This window comes from Symphodus melops, assembly GCF_947650265.1.
Source record: "Symphodus melops genome assembly, chromosome: 17".
In the NCBI taxonomy this organism is placed as follows: domain Eukaryota; kingdom Metazoa; phylum Chordata; class Actinopteri; order Labriformes; family Labridae; genus Symphodus; species Symphodus melops.
This window is the reverse complement of record NC_136707.1, coordinates 20154344-20175170: the sequence shown is the minus strand read 5'-3', so window position 1 is coordinate 20175170 and position 20827 is coordinate 20154344. Positions and strand designations below refer to the sequence as shown.

General features: G+C 36.3%; 2 protein-coding genes across 2 annotated transcripts in view; one reads left to right on the top strand and one right to left on the bottom strand.

Moving 5' to 3' along the window:
• The window catches only part of LOC306837629 (nuclear GTPase SLIP-GC-like), a 65489-nt gene that overhangs the window by 10671 nt on the left and 33991 nt on the right, over positions 1–20827 (bottom strand). Inside the window, exon 16 of the mRNA XM_079365373.1 lies at positions 17003–17176. Coding sequence (XP_079221499.1) covers positions 17003–17176 — 174 coding nt within the window. The remainder of the gene's footprint in view (positions 1–17002; positions 17177–20827) is intronic.
• LOC306837656 (centriolar coiled-coil protein of 110 kDa-like) lies at positions 9156–10738 on the top strand (the record flags this gene model as incomplete). The annotated part of the gene is made up of 5 exons (XM_079365399.1): positions 9156–9189; positions 9790–9839; positions 9924–10040; positions 10486–10559; positions 10669–10738. 5 exons carry the CDS (start codon positions 9156–9158, stop codon positions 10736–10738), a joined length of 345 nt encoding a protein of 114 aa, XP_079221525.1.

Sequence of the window (20827 nt, the reverse complement as noted above, 5' to 3'; positions counted from 1 at the left end):
CTCTATAACTTTTCTCCCCCATTTAAGACTTATGATTTAAATTTGTTATGTGAAGTTATATTTGTTAAATAAATTTTGTCAATGGGGCGGCAGTAGCTCAGTCTGTAGGGACTTGGGTTGGGAACCGGAGGGTCGCCGGTTCAAGTCCCGGCACGGACCAAGTCCGGAAACTGGTCTGGTAGCTGGAGAGGTGCCAGTCCATTTCCTGAGCACTGCCGAGGTGCCCCTGAGCAAGGCACCGAACCCCAAAAACTGCTCTGGAGCGCTCGCTGTAGGCAGCCCCCTCACTCTGAGACTTCTCCATTAATGCATGTCACTAGAACCCTGTTTGTGCATGAGTGTGTATCTCGGCCTATGTGTGTGTGTTAGACAGAGTGTAAACCGAATTTCCCCTCGTGGGATTAATAACGTGTAAATTAAATAAATGAAATACCTGTGTCTTCTTTGTCATGTCGTGGTTTCTTAGGTAGTGATGCCATCTGCTGGTCTCTCCTTGTGGATCCTATCTCTTCTTATCAATAAAGGCAAGAAGAACAATTTACCCCTCAGAGAATAAAACATCGTCTTACGTGTTTTTGTCAAAGTAAGATATAATTGCAATAAAAAAATGTATTTTTTTTAAATTCTGAAAATTTTATCCAGAGCTGTAAAAAGTTATGAGGTCACTGAGGTCCTGCCTTGGTATTTTTTAAAAAAACAAGAGAGCACAAATTGTTACCATCAATCGATGAAGCACAAAATGGCTTTTACTTTGAAAATACTCAAACAGTAATGCCACAAAGTCACTGCCAGCCATACACTGAAGCCAATGCCTAGTTGTGGGGAAAAAAACAACAACAAAAAAAACAACTCAACACGTAATCTGCAAAAACAGGAAATAAAACTGTGTGAGATGTGCACCTCACTATTTTCTGAAGCCTGGTTACAGGCCTTATTTTATTGAAGCCTTTATCATTGATATCATCCATTCACCTCACATCAATCCATATCCAGAAACGGTACATTAATCAAATAACTATATTTGAATCCACTTTTAGATATTGACACATTTAAAAACAGTTATTTTGAATTTCATTAAATTAATGGACAGATAGAGGCTGTGACATTATTCAAACATGTAGAAAATTAAAATAGAAGCTGTTACTTAAAACTGCTTGTGAAGTTTCAGTTATGCAGAATATCAATCAAAGATAATATATTCAATCAAACAGAGTTAGTAAACCAGTTACATCTCTATTCCTTTATCTTATATAACACTGCTTTACTCACAATTACTTTGGAGTCTGTAGACAATGATGAACGCAAAAACTGGGAAAAGTAACAAAAAAATCTCCACAGATGGCTGTATCAATACTCTCAGATGATGAAGTAAAAAAACAAAAACATCTCAAGCAGTCATTAAACCTCCATCACTTCAGTCTTTTCAAATACACAAGAGGTTACATGACCTGACACTTAAATCACGTTCAGTATGTTCCTCTTCCTGTAAATGGAAGCGATGCTACATTCAACGTACTTTAAATTCACAATCTCTCTGTCTGCCCCGCCTTCTTGCCATCAGCACTTTTACTTCCTCATGAACTTGTTTGTTCACAATCACACTTCACAAGTTGATTAAACGCTTTTTTCTTTAACCATCATGACTAGATGAGTTTGCTTTTCTCCTTTGTTGTCAGACACACACAGTAAATCATATATTTCTCACTCCTTTTCCATATTTCTTCTCTGGAGCTGTTGCTGTGTTCTGCAGCTATCAGACAGAAGTGAAGGACAAACGTTTTTATACCTGGAACAAATTTAAAACTTAACTGAAGGTCTGTATTTTAATAATGTGCTTAATTAATTGCAAAGATAACAGGCATGTGTCAGAGTGAATCCTACAGGTTGTTTTTGAGACTTGAACTGTGAAGCTAAAACTCGGCAGAGACAATGGATCATTTGTTTCCTTTTGTACACAATATCTAGCAGTGAAAGGTGGACAGTAGGATTCTTTTATCTGAATTCTTAAGTTTAAACATTTTTATTACATACCTTTAAATGGTAGATGTAGTGTTTAAAGTCCAAAGTGATTTGGGCTGGGATGTTCTTCTCATTGACTTTAATGAAACGTTTGAAAGGGTTGTGCAGTCAACAATTAACATATATCCACCAGCTGTATGTAAATGTAACTCATGAACAGGTTTTATAGGAGTGTCTTTGTTGCTGTAACGTAGATCTGTTATGATGAACCACACCTGTATTATATGTTCACAAAGCAGACCAACAGTTTCTGCCTCAGTGCAGTTCTTACTGCAAAACAGCTCTTGTATAAAACAAAAAATGCCATCACAATCTAAAACCAAGAGCAACAACCACTCTGATGTGTGTACTCAATTATTTATCTTCATGAATTAAAGAAATATAGTGCTTGACATGTGTGAGAACATTTATTAATTTCTGGTTTAAAGTATCAACAGCAGTTAACTCACTAAACAACACACCCAAAAGTCAAACTCAGGACAAAAGATTGCTCCAACAAAACATAAGGCAAATACGATGAGCCACCTTCTGCAAACAAGTTTACTGCTGTAGATTTGTGTGTGGTTGCCTGATGTCAGGAAACTGTAATATTACAAAGTTAAAAAGAAAATGCTTCGACTTCATGAGAAACAAACACTAAGTATGCAGAGGTTAATTTAAGAGTCTGAATTTTGCTTGTTGATTTTTGTTCAGAAACTCTATTGGAACTCAAATTTGTCAGAACAGAAACTGATGTCAGGGAAACATTAAGTTACTTTAATATGATGGACAAAAAGTGCAAACACTCTGTAAAGGTCAAAACAGGCAGCAAAATCAGTAGACGTGCAACTTGAAAAAACAAGGTTGAAAACAAATATAATGGAGACGTGGAGCTGCAAAAGGAATGAACATGCTGCATAAAATGAATACGTTGATCATAAACATTCAGCAAATACAAATGATCAAAAGTCAAAAACACAAAAACAGTAAACAAATGACAGAAAAAAGTTGCTTATTTAGTCTTCATAGCAGATAGAGGGCGCTACTTAAAAATGTTTTTTTACAAAGGACATCATCAACAGAGATGTTTGGAAGGTTTAGAGATGGCTGGGGGAAGAAACAGACCCCCTTCATCTCTGATGAAACAACTAACAAACCGAAGTTAAGAGGTACGTTCCGGTTCCCTTATAAAGCAATCTCCTCGGACCTCTGCCGAACCGGAAGTAGTTCCAGACCCGCCATGTTGAGGATCGTGAACGGAGGAGAGAGGATCGAGGAGACACGAGAGCCGACTTCACGGATTCACAGCACATTTAGTTGAATAGAAATGTTTTGGCAGCTGCAGCACTTTTATACCAAATTCACAATAAAGACAAATAACATTTACAATTGATTGAGTTTTATTGCATGATGCACCATAATGAATTCATTATCAAGACTTTAAAACACAACAAACATGTACAGTACAGTTAATATCAGGAAACCAGAAAAATTTGTCTGAAAATAAAATGAACTTGAATATTTTTTATAATCACAAAGTTAAAAGTTTCTTTTGCACTAAAAGTGTTCTGTCCTTAACTATTACTAGAAAAAAGAAAGATCATCCCTTGAAACCACTGAAATCTAAATTCTTTGATTTTGCTTGAATATTTAATAAGAAACTGTAATAATCAATGAAACAACAGGGTTTAAATCAAATCATCCACTTCCAGATTCATAAAATAAAAACACAAAATTGTTTTCACATTTTTTAGAGTATAAAAAAGCTATCAAATCACTTGATGTCTTGCTGAAAAGAGGTCGGTTACAGTTCTGTCTCGCCTCATGCACAGAGGTTATATTCCTCAGCAGAGGCTGTGAGGACTGAATCTGACTCGGCCCTCTGCTGCATGTCATCCCTTAACTCTCTCCTCCTGTTTCCTGTCTCTCTTAGCTGTCCTTTCTAATAAAGGCAAAAAGGTGAAAAAAGAAACATGAAAAACATATCATCCCCGATCCCACCAAAACCCCATCACTATTTCTGGCCTGAGGCCCACAATCAATCAAAAGGAAAACTGTCCGATCACTACTCTAAAATCTCTATGTATTTAACTCACATCAAAAAAACTCAAACCTGAAAACACATCACTCAAAGACAGCAGAAATAAACATCTGATGAAAAGGTTGAGACCAGATCCAGAAGCCTCGTTTTACTTCTCCATGTTCTCAGTGGGACCCTCAGTGGTTAAACAGGCCTCAGCTGTTTCTCTGCATCCAGTAAACCTGAAATGCAATCCAACTTTACTTGTTCAGCACTTTAAAACCACCACAAATGACCAAAGTGCTGTACAGTAAAATAAAATACATAACAGCTCACATGAGATTAAAAAAAAGTTCATACAAAATAAATTAAAAGGCATAAAACCTGAGTCAAGGTACGCAGTAAAAGAAATAATGATCCCCTCTGAAATATCCATAAGAGAGTTAAAAAGGACGCTTGTGAGATTCTACTGATGACTTTCATGTTACCATTTCATTGTCTACCAGAATGTTAACTTGTAATCAGGAGTTTAACTTAAACTTACCTGTGCAGCTGACGGGCCGGGTTGATCAGCACTGGTGTGGATAGAAGCATTGTTAGCAAATGCTACAAAAATAAGTGAAGTAATTTTTACAGTTTAAAATCAGATCATTATCTACTTTTAAACATGTTTTACCTTACTAGTGATGTTTCTTTATGTGGGATTTTCTTCAGGTCTTTATAGTATTTTGTCACCGTCTCAAGCTCCTCTTTGACATCTAAATAACAAAAAATTAAACTTCAACCTTGAAAAAAAAATCTTTAAATGTTGGTGTGTACTTCCTGTGTTAAAGCAACAACATTTCAGTTTGGTGCCCTTTGGCACCCACTGGAAGTCGAATGCCCTTTACATGAACCTTGGCCAACTCCTAAAGTTACATACTGCAGAAAACAGGCGATCGGGTTGCTAAAGAGATGGCGGATAAATGTTCCTCCATGTTGGAACTTTCTCTATTGTATCAACCTGTGAAACAACTGTTTAAAGGTGGAAAAGATGCACATAATGTTCCTGTACCTTCATCTCGATAGATAGATAGATAGATAGATAGATAGATAGATAGATAGATAGATAGATAGATAGATAGATAGATAGATAGATAGATAGATAGATAGATAGATAGATAGATAGATAGATAGATAGATAGATAGATAGATAGATAGATAGATACTTTATTGATCCCGAGGGAAATTCAAGATACCATCAGTGCTATAACAATGACAGGATATGTCCACATAATCTGGGATTACTTGTGAAATATTATAATATTATTAATATACTGGTGTTTTGATCACTTGTTCACATTCACTTACCTGGAACTGATTGATCATCTGTATTGATCGTTTGGCTCATGGACCTCAGCATTGTTACCATCAGTGTCTTCTGGATGTCCTCCTGAATATGATTTTAAATATTTACATATTACAGTTATAACCAACATACCTTTTTTAGGATTTATTGGATGATACATGAATTAACAGAAAGAAAAAAAGTCTACACAGACCAAAAGCTTTTGTGTTTGTCTTAATTTTTAACAAGAACCTGCATGTTTGTATAACTGCAGTCAAACGAAGTTTCTTAGGATTGATGCACATTCCACTTAAATGAAAAAAAAAAAACCTTGATGTGAATATAAATATAGAATCATAAATCAAGATTAAGATGTGCAGCACAATGTGTTTTACTTTATAACACTCATAAAATGTATTATATGGTGAATTATGAAATATGACAAACCATTAGTTTTGCCAGATTTAACAACATTGTATTTTTAGCCTCCTCAAACATGTCGACCTTGGCACGAACATGCTGCTCAATGATGTCCCTCATGGCATTCAGAGAGCCTTTGCCTTTACATTGTTGTGCACCTACAGAAAAACAGAAAATGGTCATAAATGCACATTAATGACATTTATTTGTTTGGTGTAAAGTTTCATTTGACCAGATCTTTTGTCTTACCATCATAACACTTCTGCATGTGTTCCTCGATTGATGTCGTCAGGCTGTTGTAGATTTCTTTCTTACGCTCTCGGATGGTTTTATCGAGTTTTGCTTTTATTTTTTCTTCCTACAACAGAAGATAAAAAAACATTTAAAGAAAAAACATGCACATCTGCAATGCTAACATGTACCTTACTGATGGTGTTCTACATACGAAACAAAAATAATTTTATTTGGCTTCTTTCTTAAATGTTTTCTTCATGTCAATCAGGAACGTGTTTCAGTTGATTTGCTCACCTCGTTGTTGAGTCAAGTCAAACACATTTATTTATAAAGCACATTTAAAAACAGCCACAGCTGACCAAAGTGCTGTAAAATGCATTAAAGAAAAACTTTACAGAGCATCAGAATATCCACAAAAACACAAAAGAAAATATGATAGTATAAATAGAAGAGATAATGAGAGCAACAACTGAAACCTGAAAGAACCACCTATTCAGGATCAGAAGACTAACACGCCAACACATAAAACTACGTCTAGAGAGGGGACTCAAAAGAGTCAGTAGAGGATGTAGACCTGATGGGAAGAGGGAGTCTGTTCCACAGTTTAGGGGCTGTCTGATGATCTAAGGGGGCTCCATGAGGAGTATGGCCTGAGGAGGTCAGTAATGTATTGGGGGGCTACGCCATTCAGGACTTTAAAAACAAACAAAGTAATCTGAAAATCGATTCTGAATTGTATTTGGAGCCAGTGAAGGGACACTAACAGGACTGATGTGCTCCCTCTTGAGTTGGGTCTCCTTTACCTTGATAATAAGAGTGGTGGGTTGAAGATTAAAACAGCCTTAGAATTCCTCGTGTATGTTCAGTTGAAGAGGATCTCACAGTTGAAGTTTAAGTTCTCTTAATCAATATACTATACTACAATAATAAATCCATGCGGCTCGGTCCGTAATTGATCCTCAACTCCCTGAATCCCTTCTAACCCTCCCAAGACAACAGCTCTCTCTCTTAAAGTGACAGTAATCTACCTCACTGCTCTTGAGAGAAGATACCTTATTAAAATCCATATGAATTGAATCAAATTATTTTGAATTGACTCTTAAGTGAACTTATAAAATGAAATCCCATAAATAAAAGACAAAGGTATGGCAAAAGACAAAAAAGACCAAAATTACTGACTGCTTCTTAGTTATTTTAACACGTATGAATGCAACTTGGCTCCCACAATAAGCTTAAAACAAAACTATTAGATGAGACGTTACCATCACTGTCTCTTACCTCTGTCCTGAGAAATTCCAGTTGCAGCTGCACACCTTTGTACTTTTCAACCAGAGTCTTTGTGCCGAGTGAAAAGGAACTGATGGCCCCGTTGAATGGATCACATGTTGATTCATTTCTGAAACATTAACATTATTATTATCATTATTGTTATAGTTGTATTTTTTAAAGAGGTATTGTCCAGACCTAGTTTAATAACTTCTTACGGGAAGGTCTTTCTAAATTCCTCATCGATGCTCTCCATCAGCTTTGAAGCTAATCTCTCATTTAGGTTTTGTGGTTTCCCTTTTTTAGGTTTGGAGACGCCATTGTTTCCGACGATGGACTTCAATCTACTGTGAAAAGCACTTCCGTTTACTCTTTTCTGAAACAAATAAAAACAAAGACAAACATTCAATGATTAACTTTTAAATATCAAGGGACAAATCAATGGTTTGCATAAAGGAACAAAATATTCAAATACATACGGGATATAAGAAGGACTTCAAGACACTTTCCCTTGAGCCATTGGATTTTTCAACACCCTCCTCAAGGCACGTCATAAAAGTCCTATAGGACTTTAATATAAGCTCATAGAGATTCTCTAATGCACATTTCAAGTTTTCTTCAAGCCCTATGCACACCTTTGCTTTAACGTCAGCCTGTAATCAAAGAGAAAACATTTAATGTTCATACAATTAAACTATATACTGTATGTTAATCATAACGTAATGTGTCTATGTTAGAAGAAATATCCAGCACAGTGTTTTTACCACTTAGAAACAACAAATAACGTAGTATCAGACCAAAAATACTCTATTATACCAGATTATGTTGTTCTAATGCATCTTTTATTGGAACATCTATAAAAAAACATACATTTTCTTGAGATAACTCCTCAGGTTACTCCTGAAGGTAGAGCATCAAGGAAGAATGATTGAATTATAATGAGACTTCTATGGACATCTGGCTCTAAGCTGCGTAGTTAAATCCAGATGTGACCTGATCAGGATTTACATAAACTTTTGGTACAAGAAACATACTGTATGTGACTCTTAAAGAAAGTAAAGTTTACGATGTAAAATAAAGACCACACACAAGTCATCACAGACTCACTACTTAAAGGACTACGTTTGGTTTGACATGACATTGTATTTGTCGAATTACAGTCTATGTTTTCTTACTAAGCCACCATAGACATCAAATGTGGTGTCTGCAGTCTAAGTAGTAAATGATATGATTTATCGGACCAATGATTGTATTTCATTCAAACAAGGTTTTAAACTGTGTCTTGAAGGAGAAAAGTCAACAGTCAAGATGGTTATTTGAGGTGGAAGTAAGCAACAACCTCTGATGCATTTATATAATATAATCTATGAGTGAACCTATGAACTGACATATACTTGCTGGGGACCTTTTTTTTTTGCATTTGCATCTTATTGTTGTCTAATAACATTTAATTCAGTCGACAACTTGCAGTTTCTTTGCAGCCGTGTTGCTCTTTTAGTACCATCTGTTTTTGCTTTGTGAAGTTTACACTCCTACTAGCTGCAGTGCGGTAGTTCAGCTCTCAGGGAAAGTTGAGGTGTAAGACCCTCGTCCCTCAAGTCGTGCTGCCTACCTTCTCTGTTCATTAACTTTAGGAACTGTTTAGGACTGTTGATATGAATGCACCATCATATATAAACTTTATTACAGGCTCTAAGCCCAATAGGAAGACATATAGTATATTAAAAAACAGTTACATAAACAAAAAAACCAAAAAAAAACCTTTTTCACAAGAGTCTTAAAAGGCACTCATACCAATGCTTCCATAGATGTGATTGATATTGGACCGAGCTACACCTGGGCCTTGTGAGCCTCAGAATAATTCAGTTTTGTGACTCATCAAGTCGACACATGAACTTAAACATCAGGTTCCTCAAGAGGGCCTGTAAACAGCATAATCTCAATTCACAAAAAAGCTTACTAGCATTGCTGCTCCTGGGCTTCTTCAGCAGTGTCCTCAAACAATCATTGTATGCTACTTGCAGTTTGCGCATGGTCTCCTTTTTTGTAATGGGGCTGCATACATAGGGGTGCAGTAAACACGAAACAAGTTCACATCATCAGAGCAGTAATGGAATTTCCTTACTAACATGTTCGCTTGGACATACAACATTCGTCTTTGCCTGTACATGTCAGCATCAACTTCCATCTTGTCAGTAATGATGTGCCCAAGATATTTTGTACAGTTGGATACACAGATGCATTGCCCTGACAGGTAAAACATTGGGAAGTGCAGCTTCTGATCCTCCATAGTCCTACAAACCAATGCAACACTCTTTTTTGCATTGTACTGTACATCAAACTCATCCCTATACTTTCAGCATATATCCAACAACTGCTGGAACCCTACAATGCTGGGGGACATAATAACTACATTTTCTGCGTACATCAGGTGGTTTAACAGAGTGATCCCTATTAGACAACCAGTCTTACACTTCCCCAGCTGCTTTGAAAGCGATGCCACTCTGGGGCTGGCTAACTTAAGATGTTCATTTGCCACAAGACCGCTCCCTGCAGGAGAGAGTGAGCGCCCAGGTCTTAATGTGCACTGACTGTTTGTGTCCAGCAGAGGTCAATCATGCTTTGTGTTTATATGTGCATCCTTTTTCCCTGCCTCAGTTACGCGCAGCCCTTTATGACGTCCATGACATCTTCTTCGAAATTCCTCTGGGGGAACGGTTGGCGTTGCTGCAGCAGGACAGGGAGCTGCGAACAGAGAGGAAACTACGAGACATGGTACCTTAAAAACACAGGACAGAAATCCCTCCTGTAGACATACTGTAGTTTAGAAGAAGGAACACATGTTCTTATTTTAAAAAGGAAGGCCTGACATTAAAGTTCAGACATCTTGTCACACCTTTTAGAGAGCATGAAAACTAACCAGACATTGAAATTGTGAGCGATGAATCATGTTCATGTTCGGGAGTTTATATTGGAGTAAACCAACCAAACATTTGTCTTTACAATTTGTGGATTAACAAAGAAAGCCATGGCTTTTTCTTTCAAGTTATATTTAAAATCATTGGAGTACCTTCTGGGGACTTTTTTTGGGGGGGACACACATTTATATTTCAACTTTCAGGGAAGTTATTGTTTTCTTGCAGCTTAGTAACATGCTCTCTCTTGTCTATGTCAACACTTCCATCATGAACTAAACAGTAATGTTCTTTACCAACTGTAGGAGAAAGCTAAATGCCCCAAGGAGAGAGTGGTTTTGTCATCTGCCACGCAGAGGTCTCTGGACCGGAAAAAGAGGTGGGATTCCAAAGAAGACAACTGCCTCACTGATTTTATATTTTAGGGTTTAAAAAAAGAGATCCAATGAAAAAAAGTAAAAAATTTTTTTTTTTGGCCCCCCCATCAGGGTTGGTCAATCCCCAGCTCAGGCTAGGAAGACGCATCATAAACCAAAGAGCCCGACAACCAACAGGTAAAAACAAAGAGTGCTAATTCAACAGGTTTTCCATTTAGTTTTTAGCAAAACATCCCCCCCCCCCCCCACACACACACACACACATATTGTATGTTATATCTTCCTTTTCTAGAGTCCTGAATCCAAACCAAGGCCAGCTGAATCGCCAAGGGTGAGACACCATGATAAACTTTCAGAGCCTTTGTAAAAACGTCTCGCTTTCATCAAACAAATGAACCGCTACATGTTGATTGGCTTTAAGATGTTTTTGCATGACACATACATGTCATTTCAAAAACAGACACGTAATTTAACAATCACAACATTGTTTTGATCAGCCTCCAGTAACTGAAACATCATCACAATATTCCCATGTTTGTGTCCTCTCAGGAGCTGGTACAAGAGGACCCCAGAGGACAGAGTGAGGCGCTCCGACAGCCTGAAGAAGCAGCACTCTCTTGGATAACCTGTGACTCAACATGTCCTGATGTGTGAACTTGAATTTTTAGACTTTGAATACAAACGTTGCACCACAGAAACTTAAGTCAACGCTGCTAAAAAAAACAAACAATCGTCTGTATTCTAGCTCCTGGAATTCGAATGATTGTGTTTTCTTCTACACTTTCGCTCATTGATTTACATCACCGCAATGCCAATGTTTCTGACTGTTGTATCCTGCTGAAATAGCTTCTTTAGCAACTGATTGTTCTTAAACACATGTAGCCTGAGTATTTATGATGAACAGGTGGATGATTGTTATTTGTTTAAAGAAAAAAAAAAGAGTATCTGTACTAAAGTGCAAGATTCAGAGTAAAAAATGTTTTATCTGTGCCTAAGAACTATTCCTTTGCTCTCTGTAGTATTAAAGCATGCATATTGACTTTAATTGTTTGTAACCTCTCACACAGAGCTGTAAGTGCTTTTAAAATGGTCAGTTTGAGTCACATAATGCAGTTGCCATAAAACATCTTAAAAGTGTTCATAGTGTTACATGTTTGTTTTGTGTTGAAGGGCTTTGAGTACCTGTGTGTGCTTTATGTGTTTTATAAATGGTGTCCATATTTTACAGTTCTTCGAGATGTTTTAGCGTGTTTTAAATACGGCTGAAATCGATGCCAACATTGTAGCTTCACATGACGAGAGATGCACAGATGACACTCTGTGAAGATTCTTTTTTGTAAAGCAAAAATATTAAAGGTCACACATAATGCAAAGTGCACTTTACCATGTTTTTGTAACACTTATACATGTCCCTAGTCCATCTACAAACTCTCCTATTATAAGTCAAATCATTTGCATTTAAAGCTACAGACAGGATCAACAATACAGGATCAGAGTGGATTTAGAACAACAAACTTCTGAACCTTCTTTAAATTGTTTGAAAAGCAGGATCATGTGTGAGCTTTAAGGACATAAATGTCATATTCCTTTATTTCTCACTGCCCAGGTCAAGAATAAACGACTGATTAACTTTGTGTACATGAACATATTATTCACCCATATGTGAATAAATCTGTGCAGCCACTTGGTCACAGCAATATCACACTGACCCTAAGTTCTGTGTCAGAATTTAATGTTGTTAACTTAACTGAATAACTTACAGGATTTATTGGTAACTCTTTCAGTTCAAGGTTTCTGTCTTGTTTTTTTTTAAATACGTTTGTAATTACGTTCTAGCATAATAACGAAGTACATGCTGCTGGTCTCTTTCACTTCCTTAGGTGTTAAAGACAACATCATTAAATGATGATGAATGATCTGTTTCAGGAGCTTTGATGTGACTAATAAAATTAAATACCCCCTCCCTCCTTTTTTTCCCCCAGCTGTCATAAATGCAGCCTGTTCAAGCAAACAAATAATCTAATTAGAGAATGACCTTCCAAACTGATATGTAAAGTATCTCTCCTATTTGTACCAGGAAGAGAGATAATAAGTTGGTGAAAGTACAGGGAGGGCTTGTTCATCACATTTCTGAAGGTTGATGGCGAGAAAAGTTACACCTAACAATAGTAGTTTGTTTTCTTGGTTTGTGTCTCTTTATTTAGAATCTTCTGTATTTACAGCCGTTTGGTTTGAAGGGAAATGTTTTGGGCAGCTGCAGCACTTTTATACTAAATTTACAAAAGAAATAAAAATGAAACATTTACATTTTATTGAGTTTTATTGCAAGATCTGCCATAATGAATATATAATCAGTAAATAATTCCAAACAAAACAAACATTGTACAGTTCATATCAGGAAGCCAGAAAACTTGGTCTGATAAAACTTCTACTTCAAATATGTCATTACACACTAAAACTTTATTTTGCAGAAAACATTTTTTTTCATCATCATCATAAAAGAAGAAGATCAAAACTCGCAATGCATAAAATCTAAATTCTTTGATTAAAGTTCAAGATTTAATAAGACACTCTCATAACCAACAAAACTGTTTGTTTTACATGAATGTATCCTCTTTTAAATTCATGAAATAAAATCACTAACCAAAAAACACATTAAAGACTAAAAAAGACTGAATTATTAAATCAGTTGATGTCTTGCTGAAAAAGAGGTCGGTTACAGTTCTGTCTCGCCTCATGTACAGAGGTCATATTCCTCAGCAGAGGCTGTGGGGACTGAATCTGACTCGGCCCTCTGCTGCATGTCATCCTCTAACTCTCTTCCTGTTTCCCGTCTCTCTTCAGTTGTCCTTTCTAATAAAGGCAAAAAGGTAAAAAATAAAATAAAATACCAACATAAAAAAAACAACATCCCCTCCTGGCAGCCCACCACCACCCATCACTATTTCTGGCCTGAGGCCCACAATTAATCAAAGTAAAACTGTCCTATCACTACTCTAAAATATCTATGTATGAAACTCACATCAAACAAACTCAACATGTTAACACATCACTGAAAGACAGCAGAAATAAACATCTGATGAAAAGGTTGAGACCAGATGCGGAAGCCTCGTTTTACTTCTCCATGTTCTCAGTGGGACCCTCAGTGGTTAAACAGGTCTCAGCTGTTTCTCTGCATCCAGTAAACCTGAAATGCAATCCAACTTTATTTGTTCAGCACTTTAAAACCACCACAAATGACCAAAGTGCTGTACAGTAAAATAAAATACATAACAGCTCACATGAGATTAAAAAAAAGTTCATACAAAATAAATTAAAAGGCATAAAACCTGAGTCAAGGTACGCAGTAAAAGAAATAAAAAATAAAATTGATGTCTTACGAAGAGTCAAAGGCCAAGGAGAAGAGAAGAGGCCTGTTTAAAGTGCTGAGGCAGATTTGGAGCCAGAACAACAAACACATGATCCCCTCTGAAATATCCACAAGAGAGTTAAACAGAACGCTTGTGAGATTCTACTGATGACTTTCATGTTACCATTTCATTGTCTACCAGAATGTTAACTTTTAATCAGGAGTTTAACTTAAACTTACCTGTGCAGCTGACGGGCCGGGTTGATCAGCACTGGTGTGGATAGAAGCATTGTTAGCAATTGTTAAAAAAATAAGTGAAGTCATTTTCACAGTTTAAAATCCGATCATTATCTACTTTTAAACATGTTTTACCTTACTAGAGATGTTTCTTTATGTGGGATTTTCTTCAGGTCTTTATAGTATTTTGTCACCATCTCAAGCTCCTCTTTGACATCTAAATAACAAAAAATTAAACTTCAACCTTGAAAAAAATGTCTTTAAACGCTGGTCTGTACTTCCTGTGTTAAAGCAACAACATGTCAGTTTGGTGCCCTTTGGCACCCACTGAAAGTCGTATGCCTTTTTTCGTCTTCGTAGTATTTTGACACCATTTCAAAGTCCTCTTTGACGTTTAAGAAACAAACAGTTAAACTGTAAGCACTGAAAACATGTCTTTACACCTTTGAGCACTTTGGTGTGCAGCACAGCTAAGTAGACAAGTCACTTCCTGTGTTAAAGCCACAATATCAAGAAATCAAATGTCTTTTTGTTTTTATTTTCTAATAAATTAAAGGATAAACTAAGGAATTAAGTTAATAATTCCTTATGTCTTCTGAAATAAAAAAAAATGCACCGTATTCTGAATGCGCTCAGTGCTGAGAACTAGTAATAGTTTATCATTAATGACAGACTGAACAAAAGTCTTGAAAATAAATTGGTGTAACATTTAAGCATAACAAATGTGGGTGGATTTCACCACCACAGCAGCCCTAAATGATTTTGATAGGAGAGAAAGTGAGATAGCCATGTTATCATGACCTGAGCAGCTGAGAAAGAGCAATCCATCTCTAACCGAGACAACGGAGAGACACTGAGAGAGACAGAGACCAGTCAAGACCAAGACAAAGGCAGCGCCAGACAGAGACAAGACCGAGACCATAAACATCAATAAAAATCATAAATGAAAAATCTACATTTTGTGTGCAGCAGGCATGTCTCTCACCGAGACTGTGACACCAGGAAGGTTAAGCGGAGGATAAATATCAAATTATGTATAAAAAGCGTCAATGTTCTTTTAGATAGGAGCATTTCCTTCTAGTACTTGGAAAAATAGTCAAAGCTGAATCTTGACAGATATTGATTTAAAATGTGAATTCTTGAGACCGGCCTTGAGACGAGGAGCAATTTCCAGTCATTCAACATCATCCCACAACTCCAAAACCATGAAAACTTATGAGCTACCGAGTGGGAAAATTTCTTCACTGGTGTTGGTCTGAAAAAAAATTGTTTTACTTCGAAAACATTGACTTTACCTGGCACTGATTGATCATCTGTCTTCAGTGAGAGCTCGATTGACCTCAGCATCGTTTCCCTCAGTGTCTTCTGGATGTCATTCTAAATAAAATATATTTAACACAAATAAGCAACATACTTTTTTTTAGGATTTACTGGATCATACATTAATCAAAGGTTTAAATGTGTGTTTTCTGGGCTGCTCAGAAAGCAGAAAAGTAATCGATAGACAAAAAGCTTTTGTGTGTTCGTCTTTATATTTAATAGAAGTTGTTTAACTGAAGCATCAAAGAACTTCATAATGATGCACATTCAACTTTTATATGGAAAACCATTCAAGTGAATTACATGACATCATTAAGAATAATGTGTCTAACAAAACACATGTTACTATCTAATACTATATTAGGTGCCTCACGATGAACTGTGAAAATGACAAACCATTAGTTTTCGCAGATTGGAAATCATCACATTTTTAGCCTCCACAAACATGACGTCCTTCTTTGCATAAACATGCTTCTCAATGATCCTCCTCGTAGCATTCAGATATCCGTCACCTCTACATTGTTTTGCATCTACAGTGAAACAGAAAATGGTTATAAATGCACATTAATGACATTATTTGTTTTGATTTGGTGTCAAGTTTCATATAACAACATCTTACCATCATAACACTTCTGCATGTTTTCCTCGATTGATGTCGTCAGGCTGTTGTAGATTTCTTTCTTACGCTCTCGGATGGTTTTGTCGAGTTTTGCTTTTATTTTTTCTTCCTACAACAGAAGATGAAAAACAGTAAAATGTTCTATATCTGAAATACTAACATGGACCTTATTGATGGTTGTCTACATGATCAATGAATATCAATGATAAAGGCTTTAACAGGGTAAAGTGTTTTGGTTGACTTGCTCACTTCGTTCTTAAGTCTCCTTTACTTTGACAAACAGCTTCAAACAAAACTATTAGATGAGACGTTTCCATCACTGTCTCTTACCTCTGTCCTGAGAAATTCCAGTTGCAGCTGCACACCTTTGTACTTTTCAGCCAGAGTCTTTGTGCCGAGTGAAAAGGAACTGATGGCCCCGTGAAATGGTTCACATGTTGATTCATTTCTGAAACATGTTAACAAGTAAATCTTTTATTAATCAAATATTGACAAACGTTCAAATTGAAGAATTTGATTCATATACTTATTGTGTTATTGATTTAAATGACTTTAAATAACCATTGCACACATCTTTATAATATAATTATATTCGCCATTTGAAGAGGTATTATCTTTTCCTCATTTAGTAACTTCTTACAGGAAGGTCTTTCTAAATTCCTCATCGATGCTCTCCATCAGCTTTGAAGCTAATTTCTCATTGAGGTTTAGTTGTTTCCCTTTTTTTGGTTTGTAGACGCCGTTGTTTCCGACAATGGACTTCAATGTCATGTGAAAAGCACTTCCTTGTACTTTTTTCTAAGAAAAAACAAACATAAACAAACGTTTCCTTCGATGATTAACTTTTAAATGTCAAGTGGAAAATCAATTGTTTGGGTAAAGGAATGAATAAGGAAGGAATAACACATTAAAATACATACGGGATACAAGAAGGACTTTAAGAGGGTTTTCCATGAACTTTTGGATTCTTCAACACCCTCCTTGAGGCACGTTGTAAAAGTCCTAGAGGACTCTTCCATGGTGTTCGAGACTTTACTTAATGCCAGTTCCAAGTTCTTTTCAAGGTCTCGACACACATTTTCTTTTACGCCAGCCTATAATCAAAGAGAAAAAATGTTTTAAAAAAATATAATTATACTTTTACAGTATACACCTTTAATTTCTTTAGTATTTTATTCACATATTTCCTTTGTCTTTTAATTAATGGAACCTTTGTTAGTTATAACGTTAAGTGTCAATATTTAATATAAATAGACCAAAATAAAGTGACAGTCTTATGTAGACAGCAGCCGACAGTTTTTACCACACACCTACACTTTGTTATTTGATCTTACCACTTCTCTGCAGCCGGCACCTTGAATGAGGGAAAGAAGCCCATATGCTCCTGACACATATTTCAGTGTCTCTGACTGAACGTCATTCAGTTCTTGGAGAAACTCCTGTAGTTTGGGGACTTCTAAAAATTAAAAGACCAGAAAGCTTACATAATTAAATGCAGAGAAACTTCTCACATGTAACAGAAAAATATTTTATTCACAAAGTCATCCATGGGCTCCACCTACCAGTTTCTTCTGGACTGAGTGTTTTTTCCTTCAGAAACTCTTTGGAGCTCACTGTGAACACTTTGAAACCGTCACCACTGAACTGTGTCTGCATGAATAATGAATTCATTAAGGTCAGGATTGCATTTAAAGGAGAACTTTACATTTTCTTAAATTTCACAACTCACCTGAACCCTCTTTAATTTCCTGAACTTGTTCATCACTTCATTCTTGGCTTGCATGTTCCTCTTTAATATGGCAGCACGAACACCATCTTCTGAACTGTGTGTAGAGATCAGTATCAGGCAGTACCTCATACATTATAGAAGCCCTGAAAAGTCGATCTCCAACTTCTTTAATATGATGTGCTTTTCTTTCCTCTCAGGATGAAAGAAGAGAAAGTAAATATGAAAAAAGTATAGAAATATTAATTTGATTATAAATAAATACATCACAGTAGACACTGACACACCACAGCATCTACCTTTAAATATATTGTTTTAAAAAAAAATCACTTACGAATTTCCAATAACATCAGACTTGGTGCAGATGAAGTGAATCCTCTGACATTGGCCACCATTTCCCATAATGCTGCTGGCACTCTGCAGAATCTCCCATGGTTCTTTCTCTGATGCTGCTCTGTTAATGTCAGCCACGATCCAAACAGTGGAACAGCTTTGAACAACCTAGACGGATAATCCAAGTTAATTGTGAACACAAGGCAATAATAATACTGAAATGCATTTCAATGAAATCAATATAATTGTTTTGTAATAAAATAATGTTAAACTTAAGACATCATAAAGTGATGCATTTAAATTATTTATTGACAATTATTTACCTTTTTCCACATCTTATCTCTGCCCTTGTTGCGGTCCCCATTTCCAGGTAGATCAACAAGTGTGACATTCTGAAGAAGGTCATTATTTGGCACTCTGATAGTCACACACTTCACCAGAGGCCAAAACGATTTCTTTATGCCTTTATCATCTCCATACTTTGATCTGCTTCTTGTGTATTTCACAAGTCTGGCAGACAGCTCTTTCTCCTGCCACAACAAAAACAAGATTACAGATTTATTTAAATGCACCATGAAGAGAACAACAGGCTGATTTTTGACAAGCAGTTACACAAACAATCTATAAACTAATCGGCCAAGGCCAAAACTTTCCAATAAAGGAAACCAAATTACTGAATATGTCCCTGGGGATTGATTAAAGTATATCTAATTTGATATAGAGCTGTAGATGTTAAGTCTTCAGATCAATCTCTCCTAAAGTCCTTTATTGAGTTACTGAGTTTACGTCAACATTTTTGCAACTTGCCCAAAATTAAGCAAAACTTAAACAGTGAGGCAGTATGTAGATACCAGATATCACTGTCAGTCTGAGATTTAAATGTTATACATTTCAAAACACAAAAGATATTGCACACAAGACTGATGCTGTAGATTTATCCTCTTTCTTACTGATTCACAGGTCAAGATTTTCTTCTTCGAAGCGTTAAATGCTGGAATTTTTCTGAAATGTTTGTCGTTTATGAGATGATCCACAGAAGGGTTTTTTTCCCCCCATTCTTCTCCATACAGCGCTGACATCATTTCATCAGCGTCATTGTAATCATCGGTACCTTTCTCTTTCTCATTCAGGATGAAAGTAAACAAGAACCACAACTCCTGCTTCAATTCCTAAAAAATAAAATGATATTCTTGTTTCATTTTTAGTTATACTGTACATGATTTATAAAGACTATGGATTAAAGGATATGTTCATGTTCATCTTATTTTACCTCTTTTGTGATGAATTCAATCTCTGCCTCGTACTTCTGGTTCTGCTTGTTAGCCTCCACCTTAATGATGACTGTGGTACAAGCACTGACACTTCCTGAAGGTAAGAGATCCTTCTCTCCAACGATTGCATTTATTAAAGAGCTTTTTCCAGCCCCTGTTCTTCCAAAGACTCCAACCAGCTCCTTCTTTTCTGTCTTTAAGTCCCTGATTTTTTCTCTGTTGTACAAGAATTCAAATGTGTTTATTCAAATATAAACATTAATTTATAGGTGTCAAATGTTAAGGGATCTGCCTTCTCGCTTTCAATTATGCACCATTGGATCATGTTATAATTACAACATAATAGAGTACTATATAAATATGAATCCTATTCACACACATCTGTTTGAGAGATGACCAACACTACCACTGTGCCACAGCTGCCACATGTGAGTTTCATGCAGGAAGTCAAAGCCAGATGTTTATTATCAAAGCAAAATAATGACAAACTGCTGCACATTAATTGTACCAAATACAGTAAAAAGGTTCGACTTGAACCATTTCCTGGGGGAGGACCCCGGCTTGTACACTCCCTGACTTCAAACCATGTACTGTAAATATTGATGGATAATGTCTGAGTGACATCATCCATCTGTTACAGCAGGGGGTTCTGGAGACTCATCAGCAGCTGCCGCCATGTTGTTAATGCGTGTCTCAAACTAACTGTCAGTCAACCTAACGGCAGGCTTAGAGCCAAAACTGAGGCGAGTTTTAAGCCTCTTTACAAAGTGTTACATCACGCCCACCTGTCAATCGTCTCAGCTACACACCTATCTATGGATAACAGATCATTTTTAAAATCAAATCAGAGCAGTTAAATAAAAATTAACCCCCATACAGTGTGTGTAAAAACTAATCAGACCTATGTCATTTATTTGTACCAGGCTTTAAACACGTTTATTTATCCTGCAAACGTTGTTTTTCTGCGAATGAACGGCAGGATTTTACACTTCTGTATTGGCTTCATTTTTCAATGACGTAGGTTGCTGCTTGATTCACAACTATGAATTTATATATGTTTTGTCTGTTGACAAGGAAAACAATTTTCCAAAACTAAAGTCAATAGTATTTTTTTTTTGACTTGTCAGAGGCACACAAGATTAAAAAGTGCAGATATGAGAATAGTCTGCACAGGAGAGTATAAATAGTACAATAAAGTATCATGTTAAAGGATTTATTGTAGCACTAGAAGATGCAATGAATACAATGCAATACCTTTATCTGCGCTGATGAATGAGTGTGTTCTCTTTTTATGAAACTTTCTGACATGTAACACCATAAAGTGCAAATATGAAAACCAGCTCCGAGGGCCAGTCATTATTTTTTTGTGACACATAAGCAAATATTTGATATATTTCATTTTTTTCTTACTCCAG